The sequence below is a fragment of the Entelurus aequoreus genome, linkage group LG18, assembly GCF_033978785.1.
Source record: "Entelurus aequoreus isolate RoL-2023_Sb linkage group LG18, RoL_Eaeq_v1.1, whole genome shotgun sequence".
NCBI classification, from domain to species: domain Eukaryota; kingdom Metazoa; phylum Chordata; class Actinopteri; order Syngnathiformes; family Syngnathidae; genus Entelurus; species Entelurus aequoreus.
Genome location: NC_084748.1, coordinates 41,643,215 through 41,666,222, shown reverse-complemented (window position 1 = coordinate 41,666,222; position 23,008 = coordinate 41,643,215). Strand labels below are relative to the sequence as shown.

Here is a 23,008-nt window from a genome sequence, read left to right as displayed (position 1 = left end):
TGTGACAATAAAAAATATCGGTGTAATCATAGTAGTATCGACTAGATACGCTATTGTACTTGGTATCATTACAGTGGATGTCAGGTGTAGATCCACCCATGGCATTTGTTTACATTCAGGGTGCTAGCTTGCGGTTCGCTATTGTATCCTCCTACAGTGTGTAGTGAAGCATGTTTAGCTATTCCTCGTCCTGCAGGGATGATTCTTGTAAGAAACTTACTTTATTTGTCGCCATGGAGGCGAGGATTAGTGATTTAGAAGTAGCTAAAACACTGCCGACTGCGAATGGACTTTAGCTGCTAGTGTGCCGTGAGATACAGTCTGGTGTGCCGTGGGAGATGATCTAATTTCACCTATTTGGGTTAAAAATATTTTTTGCAAACCAGTAATTATAGTCTGCAAATGATGTGTTGTTGTTGAGTGTCGGTGCTGTCTAGAGCTCGGCATAGTAACCGTGTAATACTCTTCCATATCAGTAGGTGGCAGCCGGTAGCTAATTGCTTTGTAGATGTCGGAAACAGCGGGAGGCATAGTGCAGGTAAAAAGGTGTCTAATGCTTGAACCAAAAATAAACAAAAGGTGAGTGCCCCTAAGAAAAGGCATTGAAGCTTAGGGAAGGCTATGCAGAACCAAACTAAAACTGAACTGGCTACAAAGGAGGAAAAAAAACAGAATGCTGGACGACAGCAAAGACTTACTGTGGAGCAAAGACTGCGTCCACAAAGTACATCCGAACATGACATGACAATCAACAATGTCCCCACAAAGAAGGATAAAAACACCTGAAATGTTCTTGATTGCTAAAACAAAGTAGATGCGGGAAATATCGCTCAAAGGAAGACATGAAACTGCTACAGGAAAATACCAAAAAAAGAGAAAAAGCCACCAAAATAGGAGCGCAAGACAAGAACTAAAACACTACACACAGGAAAACAGCAAAAAAGTCAAAATAAGTCAGGGCGTGATGTGACAGGTGGTGACAGTACACCTACTTTGAGACAAGAGCTATAGTGATGCATGCTTGGTTATGGTTTAAAGTCATATCCAACAATTGCGACAACGACTTTTTACTGTCAATATCGGCTACTGAGTTTCATTTTTTAATGTTTTCTGCTGGCGGTGTGCCTCCGCATTTTTCCAAAGAAAAAAAAGTTCCATGGCTCAAAAAAGGTTGAAAAACACTGCCTTGAAGCACCTCTTCCTGAGGGCGTTTCAGTGTTATAACTTCACCTTTATCATCACTTTTTAGACCAAAATGCGTCCGTTCTCCCTTTACTGTCTACACACCTTGTCTGCTTGTAAGTACTCTGTGGATTGTGCGCTGCCGAACATGCTCCTCTTCTCGCAAAACCAGCAATGTCATGACCGGGAACCGGTACTTTTCAAACAGAGTATAGTACCGTGATACTATACCAGTACCGGTATACCGTACAACCCTTATTTACAGTATGGTTTGTAAAAAAAATATCTGAACCACAAGGCAGCAAAGTCTTATTAAATGTGATTGCATGCTTACCCAGAATTCTCAGCTGAGTCACGGCACCATGTAGACCGAAGAACATCCAGAGCGGGCGCGAGTTGTCCACACACACTTGCATGCCGACACTGGTGCCGTTGTGGCTGAGGATGACCTCCCCTTCTTGGTTGACCAGGAAGCCCAGGATGTCACTGCTTTGGAGAGGCGTGGGCACTCGACACACGGCCCAAAACTCCTTCCTGTCCACCAGCGCCTCCGGATTATACGGCAGGTCACTGGGGCGCAGCACTGCCGGGTCGCAGGACGTCACACCGTAGGACAAGGAGCCCGAGCGGGCCGGACTGGACTTGGTGACTTTGATAAACACGCACTCTCCGGTTTGCAGGGGCCGGTTGGTGAAGACCAGCGTGCGCTCCTCGCGCGAATGCTCCGACCTGGCCACGGTCTGCTTGTCTAACGTCTTAATGTGGGCGCCGCGCAGCTGATGGAAATGCAGATCGCTCTCCAGGGCGGCCGGCAAAAGAGAGGACTGCTGCGAGTTGAGGGAGTTCTGGGGGATGGGACAGGTGGAGGAGGTGGACGCCAGGTGAAGCGTGTGGCGGTGGGAGGGCCCGCCGTTGTCCAGCTGGAGGTTGAGATCGCAGAGGCTGACGGAGAGACGGGAGTCGTCCGTCTCGCGCCGCAGGGAGGAGGAGCGCACTGTTGTAAAAGAGCGTGGGCGTAGGCAGTCGGGAGGGACAATCTCACTGTCTGAAAAAAGGAATAGCGAGACAGGCAATTAGATGCGTGCTTTTGTCAAGCAGTTCAGTTAAATGCAAGAGTTGGATGTCGGGTAGAATCTGGAGCACAAGATAAAGGTGAAAAAGAAGGAAAGCTGCTGCTTTGGTACCCAAGTGATATCAGGGTTTCACACACATTCATTTATTTGTGGCAGCCCGCCACAAAAGAATTACGTCAGCCACAAATTTAAAAAAATAAAAAATACAAAAAATACAAAATTAAATTTAAAAAAAATTAATTTTTTTTTTTTTTGTTGTCCTCTCCAGCTTCTCAGGCAAATCATATAGTTGATGTAGATGCCCATATAGGCTGTTCAGATTTACTTTACAAAAGAGAAGTGTAGGATAATTCTCTTGTTGCCTTATTTGTATTTGACTTTATTAAATGTATTTATATTAGAAACACAACATGTGTATATAACAAAGGGTGCAAAGTCTGCAGGCAGTAGGAAACACATGGTTAAGTGTAGGGAGTGAAACTGATGGCAGTCTAAAGTTCAAGATTTTTGGAGCTCTTTGTTCAGTGGATCAGATGTTTGATAAAGCTCTGTGTCTATCTACCACCACTACTGTTTTCTGTTTATTTGTTACTGACTGTGGCAGGACACCTCTGTCTCTGTTTCACTTTATGTTGCTGGTAAATAATATGGTTGTAGTAGTAGGCTAAAGTTAAATGATTTAGTATGCACTAATTAAAGGGGCAGAGCTTTGAGACATTTTAGCTTTTATATTTTATAAGATATATTTTTTGTAAGAACCACAATTAATAAATGTATTTCAGTGAATAACTTATTGTTCAAATCTGTATATAAATATGTACATAAAGTGTTGTAATTATATCGTAAAATGGATGGATGGACGTTTAAAACAAAACTGTTATTATTAATTAGTAAGTATACATTTTTTGAGCCTTTTTAGAGAAAATCAAATAATTGTAGTAAATTATGCAAATTACTCGATGTCATGGTAGCCACGCCCCCACCGCCACAGGTATCTTGGCAGTTTATGGGAAACATTGGATATACAATTTTAGTCTTGTGCAATTGAGAATAATATATTTTACATATTAAAGTTAAAGTTAAAGTTAATAATATATTTTACATATGCTATGCGTGTTCTGTTGATACAGTGGAACCTACCGTCGCGGTCATACACTTGTAAAAAAACAATGTCATGGCTGTCTTGAGTTCATTTTTGAATTAATTTTTGTATCATCTGACATAACATGGACAAAGATAAGACCTTCTGGGGGAAAGTTCTGTGGTCAGATGAAACAAAGATTGAGCTGTTAGGCCACAATACCCAGCAATATGTTTGGAGGAGAAAAAGTGAGGCCTAACACCATACCAACCGTCAAGCATGTTGGTGGTAGTGTTATGCTCTGGGCCTGTTTTGCTGCCAATGGAACTGGTCACAAAAAATAAGAGTTCATGACATTATGTTCTTTACAAGTGTATGTAAACTTTTGACCACGACTGTGTGTGTGTCACTTGAGGGCCAAACAATTTGATTTGGTGTGCAGTGTAAAAAGATAGGCTTTGTTAAAATAGGGGAAGGAGGGTAGACAATTGAATTAAAAGGTGCTGGCTTTGGAAAGTCTCTCCAGTATGGTCATCTCTGGGTGCATCTATTTAACTTGAAGCTGAGAGCTTGTCTCCAGATAAAGCTCTTAATCTCAATTACCAGGGCTGTAGGACAGGCCACTTGCCTGTAAACAGCAGCAGGCTAGCTCCAATAATGCTAATACTACTAAAAACAAATAAGCCATCTAGTCAAAAGCGCTCACAACCACCTCATGTTGCAGCATGATATTGCACGGGTGTTCCTGTTCCTGCCAATTTCAACCAACTTCACACAGCTATTAAAGGGGAATAAAATACCGTTTCATAGGCCATATTGTGTAGTATCTTTTATTGTGGCCAACCAAAATCACACCTGTAATATTCTTGCTGTCTAATCAGATTTAAACAGGTTTGTGAACGATACAAGATACATTTTTAAAAAAATTTTTTATAGGTCTTTTGTGTAAATAAAAAAGTTTCAGGTCTTTTTGTTCAGCAATTGTTTGTTTTTATACTGCTGTTCTGTGTACATATATATATATATAATATATATATATATATATATATATATATATATATATATATATATATATATATATGTTCTGTTCTGTGTTATATATATATATATATATATATATATATATATATATATACATTATATATATATATATATATATATATATATATATATATATATATATATATATATATATATATATATATATATATATATATATATATATATATATATATAAATATTTAATAATATTTTCACCAGATATTTCTCTCTGCTGTACTGTTTCCAATCATTTATACAACTCTTATTTTTTTTGTGATAGTGATTGAACCAACAATGTTACTTGTTGGTCACAAAAAACATTCATGAAGTTTGGTTATTTTATGAATTTATTATGGGTCTACTGAAAATGTGAGCAAATCTGCTGGGTCAAAAGTATACATACAGCAATGTTAATATTAGCTTACATGTCCCTTGGCAAGTTTCACTGCAATAAGGCACTTTTGGTAGCCATCCACAAGCTTCTGGTTGAGTTTTTGACCACTCCTCTTGACAAAATTGGTGCAGTTCAGCTAAATTTGTTGGTTTTCTGACATGGACTTGTTTCTTCAGCATTGTCCACACGTTTAAGTCAGGGCTTTGGGAAGGCTGTTCTAAAACCTTAATTCTAGCCTGATTTAGCCATTCCTTTACCACTTTTGATGTGTGTTTGGGGTCATTGTCCTGTTGGAACACCCAATCACGCCCAAGACCCAACCTCCGGGCTGAGGATTTTAGGTTGTCCTGAAGAATTTGGAGGTAATCCTCCTTTTTCATTGTCCCATTTAAAGCACCAGTTCCATTGGCAGCAAAACAGGCCCAGAGCATAATACTACCACCACCATGCTTGGCGGTAGTTTTGGTGTTCCTGGGATTAAAGGCCTCCCCTTTTTTCCTCCAAACATATTGCTGGGTTTTGTGGCCAAACAGCTCAATTTTTATTGATTCTGACCACAGAACTTTCCTCCAGAAGGTTTTATCTTTGTCCATGTGATGTCAGATGAAACAAAAATTGAGCTGTTTGGCCACAATACCCAGCAATATGTTTGGAGGAGAAAAGGCGAGGCCTTTAATCCCAGGAACACCATGAATGTTTTTTGTGACCAACAAGTATGTGCTCCAATCACTCTATCACAAACAAATAAGAGTTGTAGAAATCATGAGAAAATCAAGACATTATGTTCTTTACAAGTGTATGTAAACGTTTGACCACGACTGTAGACTTAGACAGACTTTATTGATTCCCCAGGGGAGATTGTTTGACACACAGTACCGTATTTTCCGGACTATAAGTCGCAGTTTTTTTCATAGTTTGGCCGGGGTGCGACTTATACTCAGGAGCGACTTATGTGGGAAATTATTAACACATTACCGTAAAATATCAAATAATATTATTTAGCTCATTCACGTAAGAGACTAGACGTATAAGATTTCATGGGATTTAGCGATTAGGAGTGACAGATTGTTTGGTAAGCATGTTCTATATGTTATAGTTATTTGAATGACTCTTACCATAATATGTTACGTTAACATACCAGGCACGTTCTCAGTTGGTTATTTATGCGCCATATAACGTACACTTATTCAGCCTGTTGTTCACTATTCTTGATTTATTTTAAATTGCCTTTCAAATGTCTATTCTTGGTGTTGGCTTTTATCAAATAAATGTCCCCAAAAAATGCGACTTATACTCCGGTGCGACTTATATATGTTTTTTTTCCTTCTTTATTATGCATTTTCGGCCGGTGCGACTTATACTCCGGAGCGGCTTATACTCCGAAAAATACGGTAACTCAATTATAAAAGGAAAGCATAACTAAAACACACACGGGCATGGAAAAAGAGGAATATATATTAAATAATATACTATGATTATACAAAAGCAATAGTATGTAACAACAGCAACAGAATGTGACAACTAAAGAATAAACAGACTTTATGATACAATGCCTGTATTGGAGCCACATGGATGCTGCTGTATCAAATGTGCAGCCCATTAATAAGTACAGTATGTCTCCCTGCTCATTCCATGCACGATGTAATGCATGTAAGGTCTTACAATAGTCTTACAAGAGTGCAAATGTATTTTTCAGAGAGAAAAATGGAGATAAGTGAGGGAGCTCCCCGGGACTAGTTAACCATTATATAGGCCTACATCTCTGCTCATGCAAGTCACATTTTATCATTTTTTTTTTTTATCTGCTGTAATTTCATTCACACTGTCAGAACCAAGTTTCCTATATAAAAGTGAAGGCCTATGAAAAAAGTGAAGGAAAGAGTACAAACTATACATTATTAGAGCCAAAGAACCTTAAATGTTTATTTTTATTTTTCTTTACACGCTTGATATCACGCATGTTTTTCTTATTCGTGTTCTCCCATCCAGCTTGCGGACACTCCCTGCCCACATAAGTTAGCTAAAAGTGTAAAAAAAAATGGAGGATATCAAGGCTGGCTTGTAACTATTTAGGCAGACTTTGCCATGACGCGATCATATCAAGCCAATCAATTGACAGATGCTACATTATGTATGTATCTTCTATTAAATAGTCACATCGTTCACCGATGACCTCATTGTCTAGATACAATCTTTGTGTGTATTGAACGTCTGTTAGTCCCAGTATGTTCAAACACAGCCGATATGTGGGGTCACGTTTTAAGAGCAATATTGTTGGTTTTAGTTAAGGCTCCATGCAAAAGCTGGTCTTTTTAGAATGTAAAATAGTTAGGTATTGTTGATATGTATGACCATATTTATTGGAACAGAATTGTTTGTTTTAATGTATTGAACATTACAATGTGACTTTCAGGCAGCTGGTACCGCAATTTAAATTCTGTGCAAAAAAGCTGTTAAAGCACAGTACCGTACTTTCCGGACCATAGGGCGCACCGGACTATAAGGCGCACTGCCGATGAATGGTCTATTTCCAATCTTTTTTCATATCTAGGGTGCATCAAAGGAGTCATATTATTATCTTTTTTTTTCTAAATTGAAAATACTTTCTTGTGTTTCAGTGTTTTTCAACCAGTGTGCCGAGAGATACAGTCTGGTGTGCCGTGGGAGATTATCTAAATTCACCTATTTGGGTTAAAAATATTTTTGCAAACCAGTAATTATAGTCTGCAAAGTATGTGTTGTCGGTGCTGTCTAGAGCTCAGCAGAGTAACCGTGTAATACTCTTCCATATCAGTAGGTGGCAGCCGGTAGCTAATTGCTTTGTAGATGTCGGAAACAGCGGGAGGCAGTTTGCAGGTAAAAAGATGTCTAATGCTTAAACCAAAAATAAACAAAAGGTGAGTGCCCCTAAGAAAAGGCATTGAAGCTTATGGAAGGCTATGCAGAATGAAACTAAAACTGAAATGTCTACAAAGTAAACAAAAACAGAATGCTGGACGACAGCAAAGACTTACTGTGGAGCAAAGACGATTTACATCCGAACATGACATGGCAATCAACAATGTCCCCACAAAGAAGGATAAAAACAACTGAAATATTCTTGATTGCTAAAATAAAGTAGATGCGGGGAATATCGCTCAGAGGAAGACATGAAACTGCTACAGGAAAATACCAAAAAAAGGAGAAAAAGCTGCCAAAATAGGAGTGCAAGACAAGAACTAAAACACTACACACAGGAAAACAGCAAAAAAATCCAAATAAGTCGCGATGTGACAGGTGGTGACAGTACACCTACTTTGAGACAAGAGCTATATTGATGCAAGGTTGGTTATGGTTTAAAGTCATATCCAACAATTGCAACAACGACTTTCTACTGTCAACTGAGTTTCGTTTTTTAATGATTTCTGCTGGTGGTGTGCCTCCGCATTTTTTCAACGCAAACAATGTGCCTTGGCTCAAAAAAGTTTGAAAAACACTGGCTTAATGAATCACAGTGATGCTTGACTTGTGTGGTTTTTGGCATACATCACGAACAGTAACCTGTTAGTAGAAATGTTCCACTATTGAGTCATTCGAACCTTGCAGGTTTTTTACACAAGTGGGACACATGGCCCTAGTAACTCATACACTTACTCACCCCTGTACCCAAAAAAAAAAAAAAAAAAAAAGCAGGGGATGATGTCCTTTCTTCAAAACGCTTCTTTCCCCTTTGTGCCCAAGCCGCATCACAGGCTGGACAAAATGAACAAATCACTCACTTTGGTTGCAAGCGTCATTGACTAATGCGATGGATCAACACAAAGTCCAAGACTCAGGTTTCACTGACTAATGGGTAGACAAAAGACTACTCTAATACTCTAAACCTGCGAGCTTTACTGACTCGCATGATCGCGAACACCTGCCAAGCTGCAGCTATTGTGTTGTTGAGATTCTACGCACGCACTCTGTGGCATGTGCCTCCAGTGAATTGTGTACAAACTTATTTTAGCTCAGTGGCCGCATGGAAGAAAATGTGTGCACATGCGGAGCGCACTATTAAAATCATGGCATTGAAACAAAAAAAATAAAGACAACTTCAGATTGTTTTCTTTGTCTTACTTTGGCCAAAAATAGAACAAACATTCTGAATATCCATCCATCCATCCATCTTTTTCCGCTTATCCGAGGTCGGGTCGCGGGGGCAGCAGCCTAAGCAGGGAAGCCCGGGGTTCTGGGTATTTGTTCTGTTGTGTTTATGTTGTGTTACGGTGCGGATGTTCTCCCGAAATGTGTCTGTCATTCTTGTTTGGTGTGGGTTCACAGTGTGGCGCATATTTGTAACAGTGTTAAAGTTGTTTATACGGACACCCTCAGTGTGACCTGTATGGTTGTTGACCAAGTATGAATTGCATTCACTTGTGTGTGTGAAAAGCCGTAGATATTATGTGATTGGGCCAGCACGCAAAGGCAGTACCTTTAAGGCACGCCCCCAATATTGTTGTCTGGGTGGAAATCGGGAGAAATTCGGGAGAATGGTTGCCCCGGGAGATTTTTGGGAGGGGCACTGAAATTCGGGAGTCTCCCGGGAAAATTGGGAGGGTTGGCAAGTATGATTGGGAGACACAACTGCTCTGTACTTCTCCCTACGCCCGTGTACCACTCCATACAGCGGTGTTTTAAAAAGTCATACATTTTACTTTTTGAAACCGATAATTTCCGATATTACATTTTAAAGCATTTATCGGCCGATAATATCGGCAGTCATATATTATCGGACATCTCTAATAAAAATATTTTAAAAAATACAGGCAGCGGTAAAGTTTAGATTCATGAAGGAAAGAATAAAGTGAATGAATGTTTATAACTGAATAAATGTACATGTGCAAAAAAATGTGTTTTCTTTTGCGTTATTTTTTTTAATGAATTAAAATTATTTTTGAGGATTTTAATGAATTTATCACAACCTTTTTCCAAAACACAATATAGAATGTGAGATATAACAGGGCATACATTTTCAAAACGGTTACAAAAAATGGGGACCTAAAAAATTTACTGTGAGACCCCATTTTTATGACTTGATGGGGTCCCTGGGACCCCATTTTGAAAATTCCTAGCGCCAACACTGATGGAGTATTGATGCGTGCAAAACAGCAGCAGGCGGCTGTGGCCTGCGGGCCGGTTCTAATACTAATCAAATACCAGAGTCGGGACCCGGGGTGGACCGCTCGCCTGTGCATCGGTTGGGGACATCTCTGCGCTGCTGACCCGTCTCCGCTCGGGATGGTCTCCTGCTGGCCCCACTATGGACTGGACTCTCACTATTATGTTATATCCACTATGGACTGGACTCTAACTATTATGTTAGATCCACTATGGACTGGACTTTCACAATATTATGTCAGACCCACTCGACATCCATTGCTTTCGGTCACCCACATCTGCGGTCCTCTCCAAGGTTTCTCATTGTCATCCCACTGGGTTGAGTTTTTCCTTGCCCTGATGTGGGATCTGAACCGAGGATGTCGTTGTGGCTTGTGCAGCCCTTTGAAACACTTGTGATTTAGGGCTATATACATAAACATTGATTGATTGATTGATTGATCGATCCCGGGGGCCATGGATAATTCAGGTCCGGCCCGCGGGCCTTGACTTTGACACCCCTGGTGTACACGATTACACTTGATTCACTTCAGTGAGTGAACTTGAGCCACTTCAGTGAGTGAACTTGAGTCACTTAAAGGTCGTCGATAGGAATCATGTGTAGACAGAAGCATATGCTATGCTATGTGAGGTTTTTTCCTTGGACTCAGTCTGAACCCCTCCCGAGGGTCCAGCCTTAGACTGATAATTTTTTTACTCTTCCCCCTTTCCCAATGTCACCTTTTTCCCACCTTTTTTAAGGAGCGCTGTAAGTGGCTGATCCGTTGGCGGTCCCGTCTTGTCCCCTTGTAACGTATGTCTGCTCTTAGTGAGACTGTGCCGAAAATGAAATTTCAGTTCTTATGTGTCTTGTACATGTTAAAGAATGTACAACAATAAAGCATCTTGAATTTTGAAATACCATAGTTTTTATTGCACGTATAGCTCTTTTGATTACACAAGCGGAATCATGCTAAAATTCCATTTGCAGTCAAGAGGACTGAGCAGTAATATTCAATGCAATGATCATTCTACATATGATCTACATTATAGAGCAGTGTTTTTCAACCGGTGTGCTGCGGCACACAGGTGTGCCGTGAGATAGTCTGGTGTGCCATCGGGAGATTATGTAATTTCACCTATTTTGGTCAAAATATGTTATGCATACCAGTATTTATAATCTGCAAATGAAGTGTCGTTGAGTGTCTGTGCTATCTCGAGCTTGGCAGAGTAACCGTGTAATACTCTTCCTTATCAGTAGGTGGCAGCAGGTAGCTAATTGCTTTGTAAACGTTGTATCTAATCAATCTTAAACCAAAAGTAAACAAAAGGCGAGTGCCCCTAAAAAAGGCATTGAAGCTTAGGGATGGCTATGGAAAACGAAACTAAAACTGAACTGGCTACAAAGTAAACAAAAACAGAATGCTGGACGACAGCAAAGACTTGCAGCGTGTGGAGTAGACAGCGTCCAAAAAGTACATCCGTACACGACATGACAATCAACAATTTCCACACGAAGAAGGATAGCGTCCACACAACTGAAATAGTCTTGATTGCTAACACAAAGCAGGTGCGGGGAATAGCGCTCAAAGGAAGGCATGAAACCGCTACAGGAAAAATACCAACAAAACAGGAAAAGCCACCAAAATAGGAGCGCAAGGCGAGAACTAAAACACTACACACAGGAAAACACCAAACAACTACAAATAAGTCACAGCGTGATGTGACAGGTCGTGACAGCACTTTGAGACAATAGCAATAGTGATGCAGGCTTGGTTTTGGTTTGAATTCATATCCAACAATTGCAACAATTACTTTTTACTGTCAATATCAACTACTGAGTTTCATTTTTATATTGTTTTCTGCTGGTAGTGTGCATCCACATTTTTTTAATGAACAAAAATGTACCTTGGCTCCAAAAAGGTTGAAAAACACTGCTCTAGAGGTAAGGGTGTAACGGTACACAAAAATGTAGGTTCGGTACGTACCTCGGTTTAGAGGTCACGGTTCGGTTCATTTTCGGTACAGTAAGAAAACTATAAAATATAAATTTTTTGGTTATTTATTTACCAAAAATTTTAAACAATAGCTTTATCCTTTTAACATTGCTTTAAAATAGTTCTGTGTGTGATGGACGTGAGCCACCACTGATCAGTGCAACAGTCATGAATGCTAAGCATAACAATAACATACATATACACACAGGGTCCATTGTCAGGGTTCATGCGGTCAACATATATAAAATAAAAACTAAATAAGATAAGGCTCAGAATTGGTTTCTTAACAAAACCTTTCTACATATAAAGTGCAACATTAAACTGCTTCAAGTTGTTGCTCGGATTAAATAAAATCACAAAACTTTTCTTCTACATACAAAAAGTGCAACATTAAACAGTTTCAAGTCGACTCAGCCTCAGATTAACTTTTATTTTCCACCCCAGCCTTTAATAACCCTGGTGACTTTCACTCAATTTTCATGTTTTTTGCCAGAAAAATCAGTTTATCCACATTGTCTGACGAAAGAGCAGACCTGCTTGCAGTTAAAATGTCTCCAGCTGTAGAAAATACCCTTTCACTGGGCACGGAGGTAGCAGGTATGGCGAGGTGGTGCCTGGCTAACTTGGCAGTAAGAGGATATATGGGCTCATTGTTCTTCCACCATAGAAGTGGGTCAAAATCTAGTTTTTAATGCAATATGGTCTTAAATCTGCTGCTATTAAAACATTTGTTATTGCTTTAGCCCTGCCTGACCCGCCGAGGAGAAGCTGCTTGAAAGCGGTGGGAGCTGTGTTTGTTCGTCTTTTTCTTCGTTGAAGCGATGTTATCCATTGTTGTATCGCACCGCGAAGCCGAAATGTTCCCAAACGGGAGATCTTAACGAGGCAGGAGGTTCTTCCAGCTCTGGCTTTTGCATGTTGTAGTAGCTCGGTCGTTGCTAGCATGCCGTGTGTTGTGCCTCAGTGTGCATTGTTTACACAACGTGCGGTGCGCTACTTAATATGTCCGTGTGGAAACTCGCTCGGTACACCTCCGAACCGAACCAAACCCCCCGTACCGAAACGGTTCAATACAAATACACGTACCGTTACACCCTTATCTAGACGTAAAAGGTGCACAACACTTTAGTTAAGTTGCAGACAACTTCAAATAAAGTCAGTGATGGTCAAGTGCAATCATGGAAAAGAACCACATTTGCAGTCATTCATGCATTTTCTTCCACTTATTCTGTTCAAGGTCGCATGCGACTTGGAGCCTATCCTGCCTGACCTTGAGTGAGAGGCAGAATTTACCCTGGACTGGTTACCAAATGTACAACTTGCTGAGTTCTTCTAATAACTCCAGACAATTCTCACAACTATTAGTCACTTCTTTCACTGGCCTAAAACCTATTTTGCCATCTGAGCCTTTTGGAATAATTAACCACCTGGCGTGCTAATCCGTTGTAAGCATACAATTTACAAAGACCAAGAGCGATTGAGGGAGAAAGGCAGCATGTCCACTTTGGCAAAAACACTCCTTGGCTCGGACAGTAAATGTTTTTGATTAGGGAATGGGCGAGCTAATGTAGTCCCTGGGGAGGTGGCAAGAGGGAGGTTGGCCGTGAGGATCTCCTATCCAGAGCAAACAAAGCGTGCCAGAAACGTGAGCCAGTTTTGGAGTGCGCTGGGAGAGGAGATTTACTCTCACTCAGTCACACACACACAATCTCTCTAACGGCTTATCTTTATCCTAAGTCTTGGGAGGTTATAACCAAAGGTAAAAAAAGAAAGACAGGAAGATATACAATGTAAAGGAAGATTATAGAGATTTGAGTCTGCGTACGCTAGGCTCCCCCCTGCTCTTTGTCCTTGAACACTACTAACACTTTTGCTATTGAACGTTGTACAGATGGGTTCTTATAAGAACGGCGGTTGCACAGGGGTGGGCGCATACACTATGCATACACTATGCTTTAGTCATGAACGAACCTAACGTACAGCGCTTTAGTCTTCATATCAAAACAAACGTAAACATATTTAAATCCATCCATCTTCTTCCGCCTATCCGAGGTCTAAGCAGGGAAGCCCAGACTTTCCTCTCCCCAGCCACTTCGTCCAGCTCTTCCCGGGGGATCCCGAGGCGTTCCCAGGCCAGCCGGGGGACAGTCTTCCCAACGTGTCCCTAAACACCTCCCTAGGGAGGCGTCCGGGTGGCATCCTGACCAGATGCCCGAACCACCTCAACTGGCTCCTCTCAATGTGGAGGAGCAGCGGCTTTACTCTGAGTTCCCCCCGGATGGCAGAACTATCTCTAAGAGAGAGACCCGCCACCAGGCGGAGGAAACTCATTTCGGCCGCTTGTACCCGTGATCTTGTCCTTTCGGTCATAACCCAAAGCTCATGACCATAGGTGAAGATGGGAACGTAGATCGACCGGTAAACCGAGAGCTTTGCCTTCCGGCTCAGCTCCTTCTTCACCACAACGGATCGATACAGCGTCCGCATTACTGAAGACGCCGCACCGATCCGCCTGTCGATCTCACGATCCACTCTTCCCTCACTGGTGAACAAGACTCCGAGGTACTTGAACTCCTCCACTTGGGGCAGGGTCTTTTCCCCAACCCGGAGATGGCACTCCATCTTTTTCCGGGCGAGAACCATGGACTCGGACTTGGAGGTGCTGATTCCCATCCCAGTCGCTTCACACTCGGCTGCGAACCGATCCAGTGAGAGCTGAAGATCCTGGCCAGATAAAGCACATCAGGACCACATCCTGCAAAAAGCAGAGACCTAATCCTGCAGCCACCAAACCGGATCCCGTCAACGCCCTGACTGCACCGGTGACAAAACCAACCTTTTAAAATTTAAATCCAATCTTCCTTTTACAGAAAATAGCTCTGAGAAACATTACTGGAAATGCGTACAGGGAACCCACACCTCCAATATTCAAACAGTTAAACTTATTAAAATGTTATGAATTGGTAGAGTATATCTTAAAGGCCTACTGAAATGAATTTTTTTTATTTAAACGGGAATAGCAGATCCATTCTATGTGTCATACTTGATCATTTCGCGATATTGCCATATTTTTGCTGAAAGGATTTAGTAGAGAAAATCGACGATAAAGTTCGCAACTTTTGCTCGCTGATAAAAAAAACCTTGCCCCTACCGGAAGTAGCGTGACGTCACAAGCGGTAGTGCTGCTCACAATTCCCCGTTGTTTACAATGGAGCGAGAGATATTAGGAGCGAGAAAGTGACGATTACCCCATTAATTTGAGCGAGGATGAATGATTCGTGGATGAGGAACGTTAGAATGAAGAACTAGAGGCAGTGCCGGACGTATCTTTTTTCGCTCTGACCGTAACTTAGGTACAAGCTGGCTCATTGGATTCCACACTATCTCCTTTTTCTATTGTGGATCACGGATTTGTATTTCAAACCACCTCGGATACTATATCCTCTTGAAAATGAGAGTCGAGCACGCGAAATGGACATTCAGGGTGACTTTTATCTCCACGACAATACATCGGTGACACACTTAGCTACTGAGCTAACGTGATAACATCGTTCTCAAATGCAGATAGAAACAAAACAAATAAACCCCTGACTGGAAGGATAGACAGAAGATCAACAATACTATTAAACCATGGACATGTAACTACACGGTTACATCAACAGCCGTGCTCACCTGCGTTCCAGCGATCGGCGGCGCGACGAAAGACTTCACCCATCATCGACGAAGCTCTTAGCATGAGCTAACGTGATAGCATCTGTCTCAAATGCAGATAGAAACAAAATGAATAAATCCCTGACTGGAAGGATAGACAGAAGATCAACAATACTACTATCAGGAGACACCGAACCAAACACTGGACATGTAAATACACGGTTAATGTGTATTCGACGCCTGTCGAAGCCTAGCAATGCTGTTGCTAACGACGCTAACTTAACAACGGGACCTCGTCAGAGCTATGATAAAAACATTAGCGCTCCACCTACGCCAGCCAGCCCTCCTCAGCTCATCAACACCCGTGCTCACCTGCGTTCCAGCGTTTGACGATGCGGTCGGCGGCCCGGAGACGTAGGAAGTCAAGGTGAGTTCGCCGCTAGCGCGTCTGCTATCCAAGTCAAAGTCCTCCTTGTTGTGTTGCTACAGCCAGCCGCATACACCGATCCCACCTACAACGTTCTTCTTTGCAGCCTCCATTGTTCATTAAAATTGCAAAAGATTCACCAACACAGATGTTCAGAATATTGTGGAATTTTGTCGAAGAAAACAGAGCTCTGTGTATTGTGTCCAATATGGTCCAAACACTTCCGTGGACCTCTCGACGTCACGCGCATACGTCATCCTCCAAAGGCGTTTTGAACCGGAAGTTTAGCGGGAAATTTAAAATTGCACTTTATAAGTTAACCCGGCCGTATTGGCATGTGTTGCAATGTTAAGATTTCATCATTGATATACAAACTATCAGACTGCGTGGTCGGTAGTAGTGGCTTTCAGTAGGCCTTTAAAAATCATGTACAAAGCACATACAATTTTTTTTTAATCAAATATTAAAAAAAGATTTGTTAAAAGAGAAAGTAATGATAATTTAAACGTAATTGAGATCTTTATTAAATTGAGATTTAAAACCGCAACAATGAAAAAAGGCATTTCAGTCAAAGTTTATGGAACAAACTGGACAGTGGAACAAGTAGATCTCTTTCAGTATTTAACAAAAAAAAAAAATCATGATGATGAAAAGATATGATTTGGAGTAAATTACTGTTTTCATGATTGTTTATTTTGTTGTATGTTATGGAAGAGAAATATTGCCATTATACGTTTTCTGAGTTGAACAACACATGTAACTGTGTGAATAGGGGGTAGATATAGGTTTAGACTTCTTTCTGCTCTTTTTTATTCATTATTTATTTTAATGCTTTGTTTATTTTTTTCTGCTTTGACCTTGAATTAATGAAATAAAACGAAACTATTACAGTTTTAAAAACACTGGGCTAAAAGAATAGCGGAATTCTGCTGGTATCCCTGCAACAAAAGGTTCATACAATTGTAAGCATACGGTCTTCTATACTAATCTCTATTATGCATGAATATTCAATATGCATCATCAATATATAAGCAACATCCAAAATCGCAAAAAGCCTTTTCAATTGTAACAGTTTAAAGTTTAAATAAAAAGTAGTAGCAGTATTTCATTAAGTATTTCATGTGTGCGATTTAAGCAGAATTTTAGCAGAATCCTTGATGCAGTTTAAACTGTTTTTTTTATTAAATATATTAAGCAAAGCACATACAATAAATACCCATTATTATTATAAAAAGGAGAATATACGGTTAGTATTGGTATCGGATTGTTATCGTTAGACTTAGACTTAAACTTAACCCTGCTCAGTGGCTTTGTGGTTAGAGTGTCTGCCCTGAAATCGGTAGGTTGTGAGTTCAAACCCCGGCCGAGTCATACCAAAGACTATAAAAATGGGACCTGTTACTCAGTTTAAGGGATGGAATTGGGGGTTAAATCACCAAAATGATTCCTGAGCGCAGCCACCGCTGCTGCTCACTGCTCCCCTCACCTCCCAGGGGGTGGGACAAGGTGATGGGTCAAATGCAGAGAATAATTTCACCACACCTAGTGTGTGTGTGTGACTATCAGTGGTACTTTTTACTTTTTTTAAATTTTTAAACAGGGGAAATGTTTGACACATGTTTAAGAATAGCAATTAACTGTCTGCTGATGTGGTAATAGTCCGTAAAAGTAATAGTCTGGTGTGGAAGTCGATCCCTACCCGTTCCACAGATACCACGACTCAATAGCAAAATGATGAAAATTTTAGAAGCTACTGTCACTTATTCAGGCGAACATCAAAACCATGTTGTTGCTAGTGCAGGCTCAAAAAGTCCAAAAAGTAAATGAACAAACAAGAAAAACAAGAGGGAAAGAACACAAAGGACAAAAAAAGACATTAAAGAGAACAGAGCTGATGTAACTTACTGCCAACCTCAGCGGTGCCATTTCTACATACAAGTTAGGGGAAGAAAAAAACGAAGCCGAAATGATAAAACCCGAATAATTTGTAAAAAAATATATTTATTTATGCACCATGCATAAACAAACAACAAAAGAAAAACACCATCTTAACATCCACATACACTGCAGCGGCCTCCGCGATGCTCCACCACATCGGAGACAGAAACAGACCCAACGAAGCGACCGTGCTATCCTAGGCAGCCCACCGGCCCCCAGCCAATGTCTGGTCCACGCGGATGAGCGAGAATCTGTCCAGGGAGGCCGAAGTGTCCGACACATGCTCATTCAGCCAAGACCCCTGTAAAGCCTGTCCATCCTACCGGAGTGACAGCGGACATCCAACCTCCGGCAAACACGGCCTAACGCTCAACGCCAGCTCCGCAACCCCGTCTCCGGTGAAGAGAGTGGTCTGATGTGCAAACAACTGAGCCATGGCCAAACGACTCCCCGAAGCAGATCCAAGAGTTTACTTTAGTTTTTACATTGCATGTCTGATATGCAAGGTTGCCTGTCACATGACGTATGAACTACCAATTCTCAGTAAAACCAGACTATTACTTTTACTGACTATTATTCTATCAGCAGAAACCAAATTAATTCAATAGTGATTAATCAATAATGGATTTTTTTTAGTGCATGTTTAAAGTACCAACTGCCCCTACGTGGTGATATGAAATGACAATGAACAGGGGCAGCAGAAAAGACTTAGACTTCCTTTATATTGTCATTCAAATTTTAACTTTACAGTACAGATAAGAACGAAATTTCGTTGCATTAGCTCATGGTAGTGCAGGATAAAAAAATCAACAAGGTGCAGATATAAATAAATAGATTACTGTACAGATAAATATATTGCACTTTAGCATATGCATCTACGTTTACGGATGTATGTTATATTGTCTTTATATTCCAGCGAGTTAATCCATTTTTGGGGGGAATTGAGGGGATTATTATAATGCATTCAAGAGTCTTACGGCCTGAGGGAAGAAGCTGTTACAGAACCTGGAGGTTCTGCTACGGAGGCTGCGGACCTCTTTCTAGAGTCCAGCAGTGAAAACAGTCCTTGGTGGGGGTGGGAGGAGTCTTTGCAGATTTTCTGAGCCCTGGTCAGGCAGCGGCTTTTTGCGATCTCCTGGATAGGAGGAAGAGGAGTCCTGATGATCTTTTCTGCCGTCCTCACCACTCTCTGGAGAGACTTCCAGTCTGAGGCACTGCAGGCTCCAGTCCAGACAGAGATGCTGTTGGTCAGTAGGCTCTCTATAGTGCCTCTGTAGAATGTGGTGAGAATGGGGGGAGCTGTGCTCTTTTCATCCGACGCAAAAAGTGCATGCGCTGCTGAGCTCTTTTTACAAGTGTAGGGACCAGGTCATATTGTCAGTTATCTGCACCCCCAGGAACTTGGTGAGAGATCTTTCTCCCTCTCTTCAAGAGAGGGAGAATGTCAGTGAGGTCTTTGCCATAGAAGCTTAGGAAGTTCTTTATTCCTTGGCAAAGGCCCATATTTCACTCATCTGGGTAGAAGGCTTTGAACGGGGTGGCTGTTGGAAAGAGCACCATAGGCTTCTTGATGACACATGGACATAACAAAGAGCAGGGCAAAATGCCCGATAAGTCACAAAAGCTTTGTCCCTTAGGTCATCGACAGAATTCAGCATGTGTCACTGTTGTTTGATGAACAGAATGCATGACCTCAGCTATACTAACCTCCATCTTAAGGCACTTACAGCCCCCTTATTTCACGTTTGCATGCAGACATACAATCAGTGCCATCTCATGTCTCATGTGTGCTGCTATGACAAAAAGTTCCTTGAATCCTTGAATATGTAAGTACTATGCAACTATGATTATTTGATACTTAATATTTACAAATGTTTTATACTGCAATATTGTTCCATTAGGGACACTATTGTATGCTATTGTGTGCTTAGCTGTTGTGTATCCGCTAGCCCCTTGCAGCCTATAGCTTACTATGTTTACAAAAGCTAGTAGCCTATAGCCTACCATGTGTTACGTACGGAAGGAGTAGACGGCACAGACACAAGGGTGTGGTATTAAAGCACTATTAAATATATACAGTATATTACAATATATATAATAATAAACCATAAATAATATAACCAAACAATACTATTGATTAAACAAGGGGAAATGGAGTGTGACTAGATCCAAGGTGTGTGTGTGTGAGACTATGTGCAAATTAACGCCAAAAGAAGGTTACGTTCCGGCGCGGGATAGCAGGTTTTGCAGGCTTTTGAAGGCGGGTCTGATGATTTTAGGTTGTCCTGAAGAATTTGGAGGTAATCCTCCTTTTTCATTGTCCCATTTACTCTCTGTAAAGCACCAGTTCCATTGGCAGCAAAACAGGCCCAGAGCATAATACTACCACCACCATGCTTGACGGTAGGTATAGTGTTCCTGGGATTGAAGGCCTCACCATTTCTCCTCAATGTAAACTTTTGACCACGACTGTATATTTTCCTTCTGGTCCTACAGAAAATCCAAATCCAACTGCTTTAGTCACAAATGAAATCAGCAGCACCATCTACCTTTAGTTAGACCATTAAACATATTCCTTTAAGTTTGAAAATGACCCAGTGCGGTCCTTTGCATAACAGTATTAGAAAGTATGTTTGGAGTAATTTCAATACATAAATTGAAAGTCTTCATCTAAGGAAGATCTGCTGTACTTCAAGTTCTTTTTCTGCAACCACAAACATTCTTAAATTGTTCTTACATTCGCTGTGTTCCATTACTTAATTACTGTGACACATTCAGAATATTTATTATTGTTACGTTCCCTGGGTGGTCTTAGCAAAAGACGACATTCTTTGTGGTCGCGTTCAATGTTTTGAATTATTTCATTAGTCAAGTTACAGCCTCATCTGACATTCTGTACAGCAGACAGCTGACACATTGTAGGCCAGAAGCATATTAACTATAATACAAATGTTGGATGCTATTAATTATATTCAATATGATAATGTGCTCCACGGTTCACTCAGCTGACTTATGTGTGGTCAACAAGCGTAAATGAACAGTAAATGGTTGCCTGTCTTTAAATGTGCCTGTGATTAACTGGCAACCAGTCAACAGTGTAGTCCGCCTTTTGTCAGCTGGGATAGACTCCAGATGAACAGTATAAGCGGTATAAAAAATGTATATATGGTTTATTTATTGAGTTGCATGTGCCACATACAAGTCTGAGTTAGTGTTTGTTATGTTGCTTGTTCATTCTTTAAAAACTGGATACTATTACCCTAAACAGGGTCATAGTCAAAAACGATTTCCACAGGATGCAAAATCAGTGGAAACAAGCAACTGAGAAGCACCCCATTGTCAAATTATAAACTGAATGGAAAGCAATGCGATAAAAATTGCTCTTTTGATATGTTCAAATGCGATAATCTATGACCGGTGTAATCATTTACACTATAGTCGTACTTTGATCTACAAACCCCGTTTCCATATGAGTTGGGAAATTGTGTTAGATGTAAATATAAACGGAATACAATGATTTGCAAATCATTTTCGACCCATGTTCAGTTGAATATGCTACAAAGACAACATATTTGATGTTCAAACTGATAAACTTTTTTTTTTTGCAAATAATAATTAACTTTAGAATTTGATGCCAGCAGCACGTGACAAAGAAGTTGGGAAAGGTGGCAATAAATACTGATAAAGTTGAGGAATGCTCATCAAACACTTATTTGGAACATCCCACAGGTGAACAGGCAAATTGGGAACAGGTGGGTGCCATGATTGGGTATCAAAGTAGATTCCATGAAATGTTCAGTCATTCACAAACAAGGATGGGGCGAGGGTCACCACTTTGTCAACAAATGCGTGAGCAAATTGTTGAACAGTTTAAGAAAAACCTTTCTCAACCAGCTATTGCAAGGAATTTAGGGATTTCACCATCTACGGTCCGTAATATCATCAAAGGGTTCAGAGAATCTGGAGAAATCACTGCACGTAAGCAGCTAAGCCCGTGACCTTCGATCCCTCAGGCTGTACTGCATCAACAAGCGACATCAGTGTGTAAAGGATATCACCACATGGGCTCAGGAACACTTCAGAAACCCACTGCCAGTAACTACAGTTGGTCGCTACACCTGTAAGTGCAAGTTAAAACTTTCGAAAATCGTTTATCAACAACACCCACAAACACCGTCGGCTTCGCTGGGCCTGAGCTCATCTAAGATGGACTGATACAAAGTGGAAAAGTGTTCTGTGGTCTTGACGAGTCCACATTTCAAGTTATTTTTGGAAACTGTGGACCTTGTGTCCTCCGGACCAAAGAGGAAAAGAACCATCCGGATTGTTATAGGCGCAAAGTTGAAAAGCCAGCATCTGTGATGGTATGGGGGTGTATTAGTGCCCAAGACATGGGTAACTTACACATCTGTGAAGGCACCATTAATGCTGAAAGGTACATACAGGTTTTGGAGCAACACATGTTGCCATCCAAGCAACGTTACCATGGACGCCCCTGCTTATTTCAGCAAGACAATGCCAAGTCACGTGTTACATCAACGTGGCTTCATAGTAAAAGAGTGCGGGTACTAGACTGGCCTGCCTGTAGTCCAGACCTGTCTCCCATTGAAAATGTGTGGTGCATTATGAAGCCTAAAATACCCCAACGGAGACCCCCGGACTGTTGAACAACTTAAGCTGTACATCAAGCAAGAATGGGAAAGAATTCCACCTGAGAAGCTTAACAAATGTGTCTCCTCAGTTCCCAAATGTTTACTAGTGTTGTTAAAAGGAAAGGCCATGTAACACAGTGGTGAACATGCCCTTTCCCAACTACTTTGGCACGTGTTGCAGCCATGAAATTCTAAGTTAATTATTGTTTGCAAAAAAAAAAAAAAGTTTATGAGTTTGAACATCAAATATGTTGTCTTTGTAGTGCATTCAATTGAATATGGGTTGAAAAGGATTTGCAAATCATTGTATTTAATATATATAATATTTATTTGCTTACTAGAAGCTCTGCTTCTTCCTACTCCTTTTTGGACGTGCCGTAATTGTCAGGGTTGTCCCTGACAGTTTGGTCAAGTTTTAGTTTTCCTCTGCGTTTGTCTTGGTTTCCTGTTCTTA

The 23,008-nt window shown here is 40.9% G+C and overlaps 1 protein-coding gene across 3 annotated transcripts in view; it reads right to left on the bottom strand.

Moving 5' to 3' along the window:
* Positions 1-23,008, bottom strand: part of neurl1aa (neuralized E3 ubiquitin protein ligase 1Aa) — a 104,761-nt gene that overhangs the window by 33,507 nt on the left and 48,246 nt on the right. For all 3 annotated transcript variants that reach the window (XM_062027167.1, XM_062027168.1, XM_062027169.1), the window contains one exon: positions 1,517-2,227. In XM_062027167.1, coding sequence (XP_061883151.1) covers positions 1,517-2,227 — 711 coding nt within the window. The remainder of the gene's footprint in view (positions 1-1,516; positions 2,228-23,008) is intronic.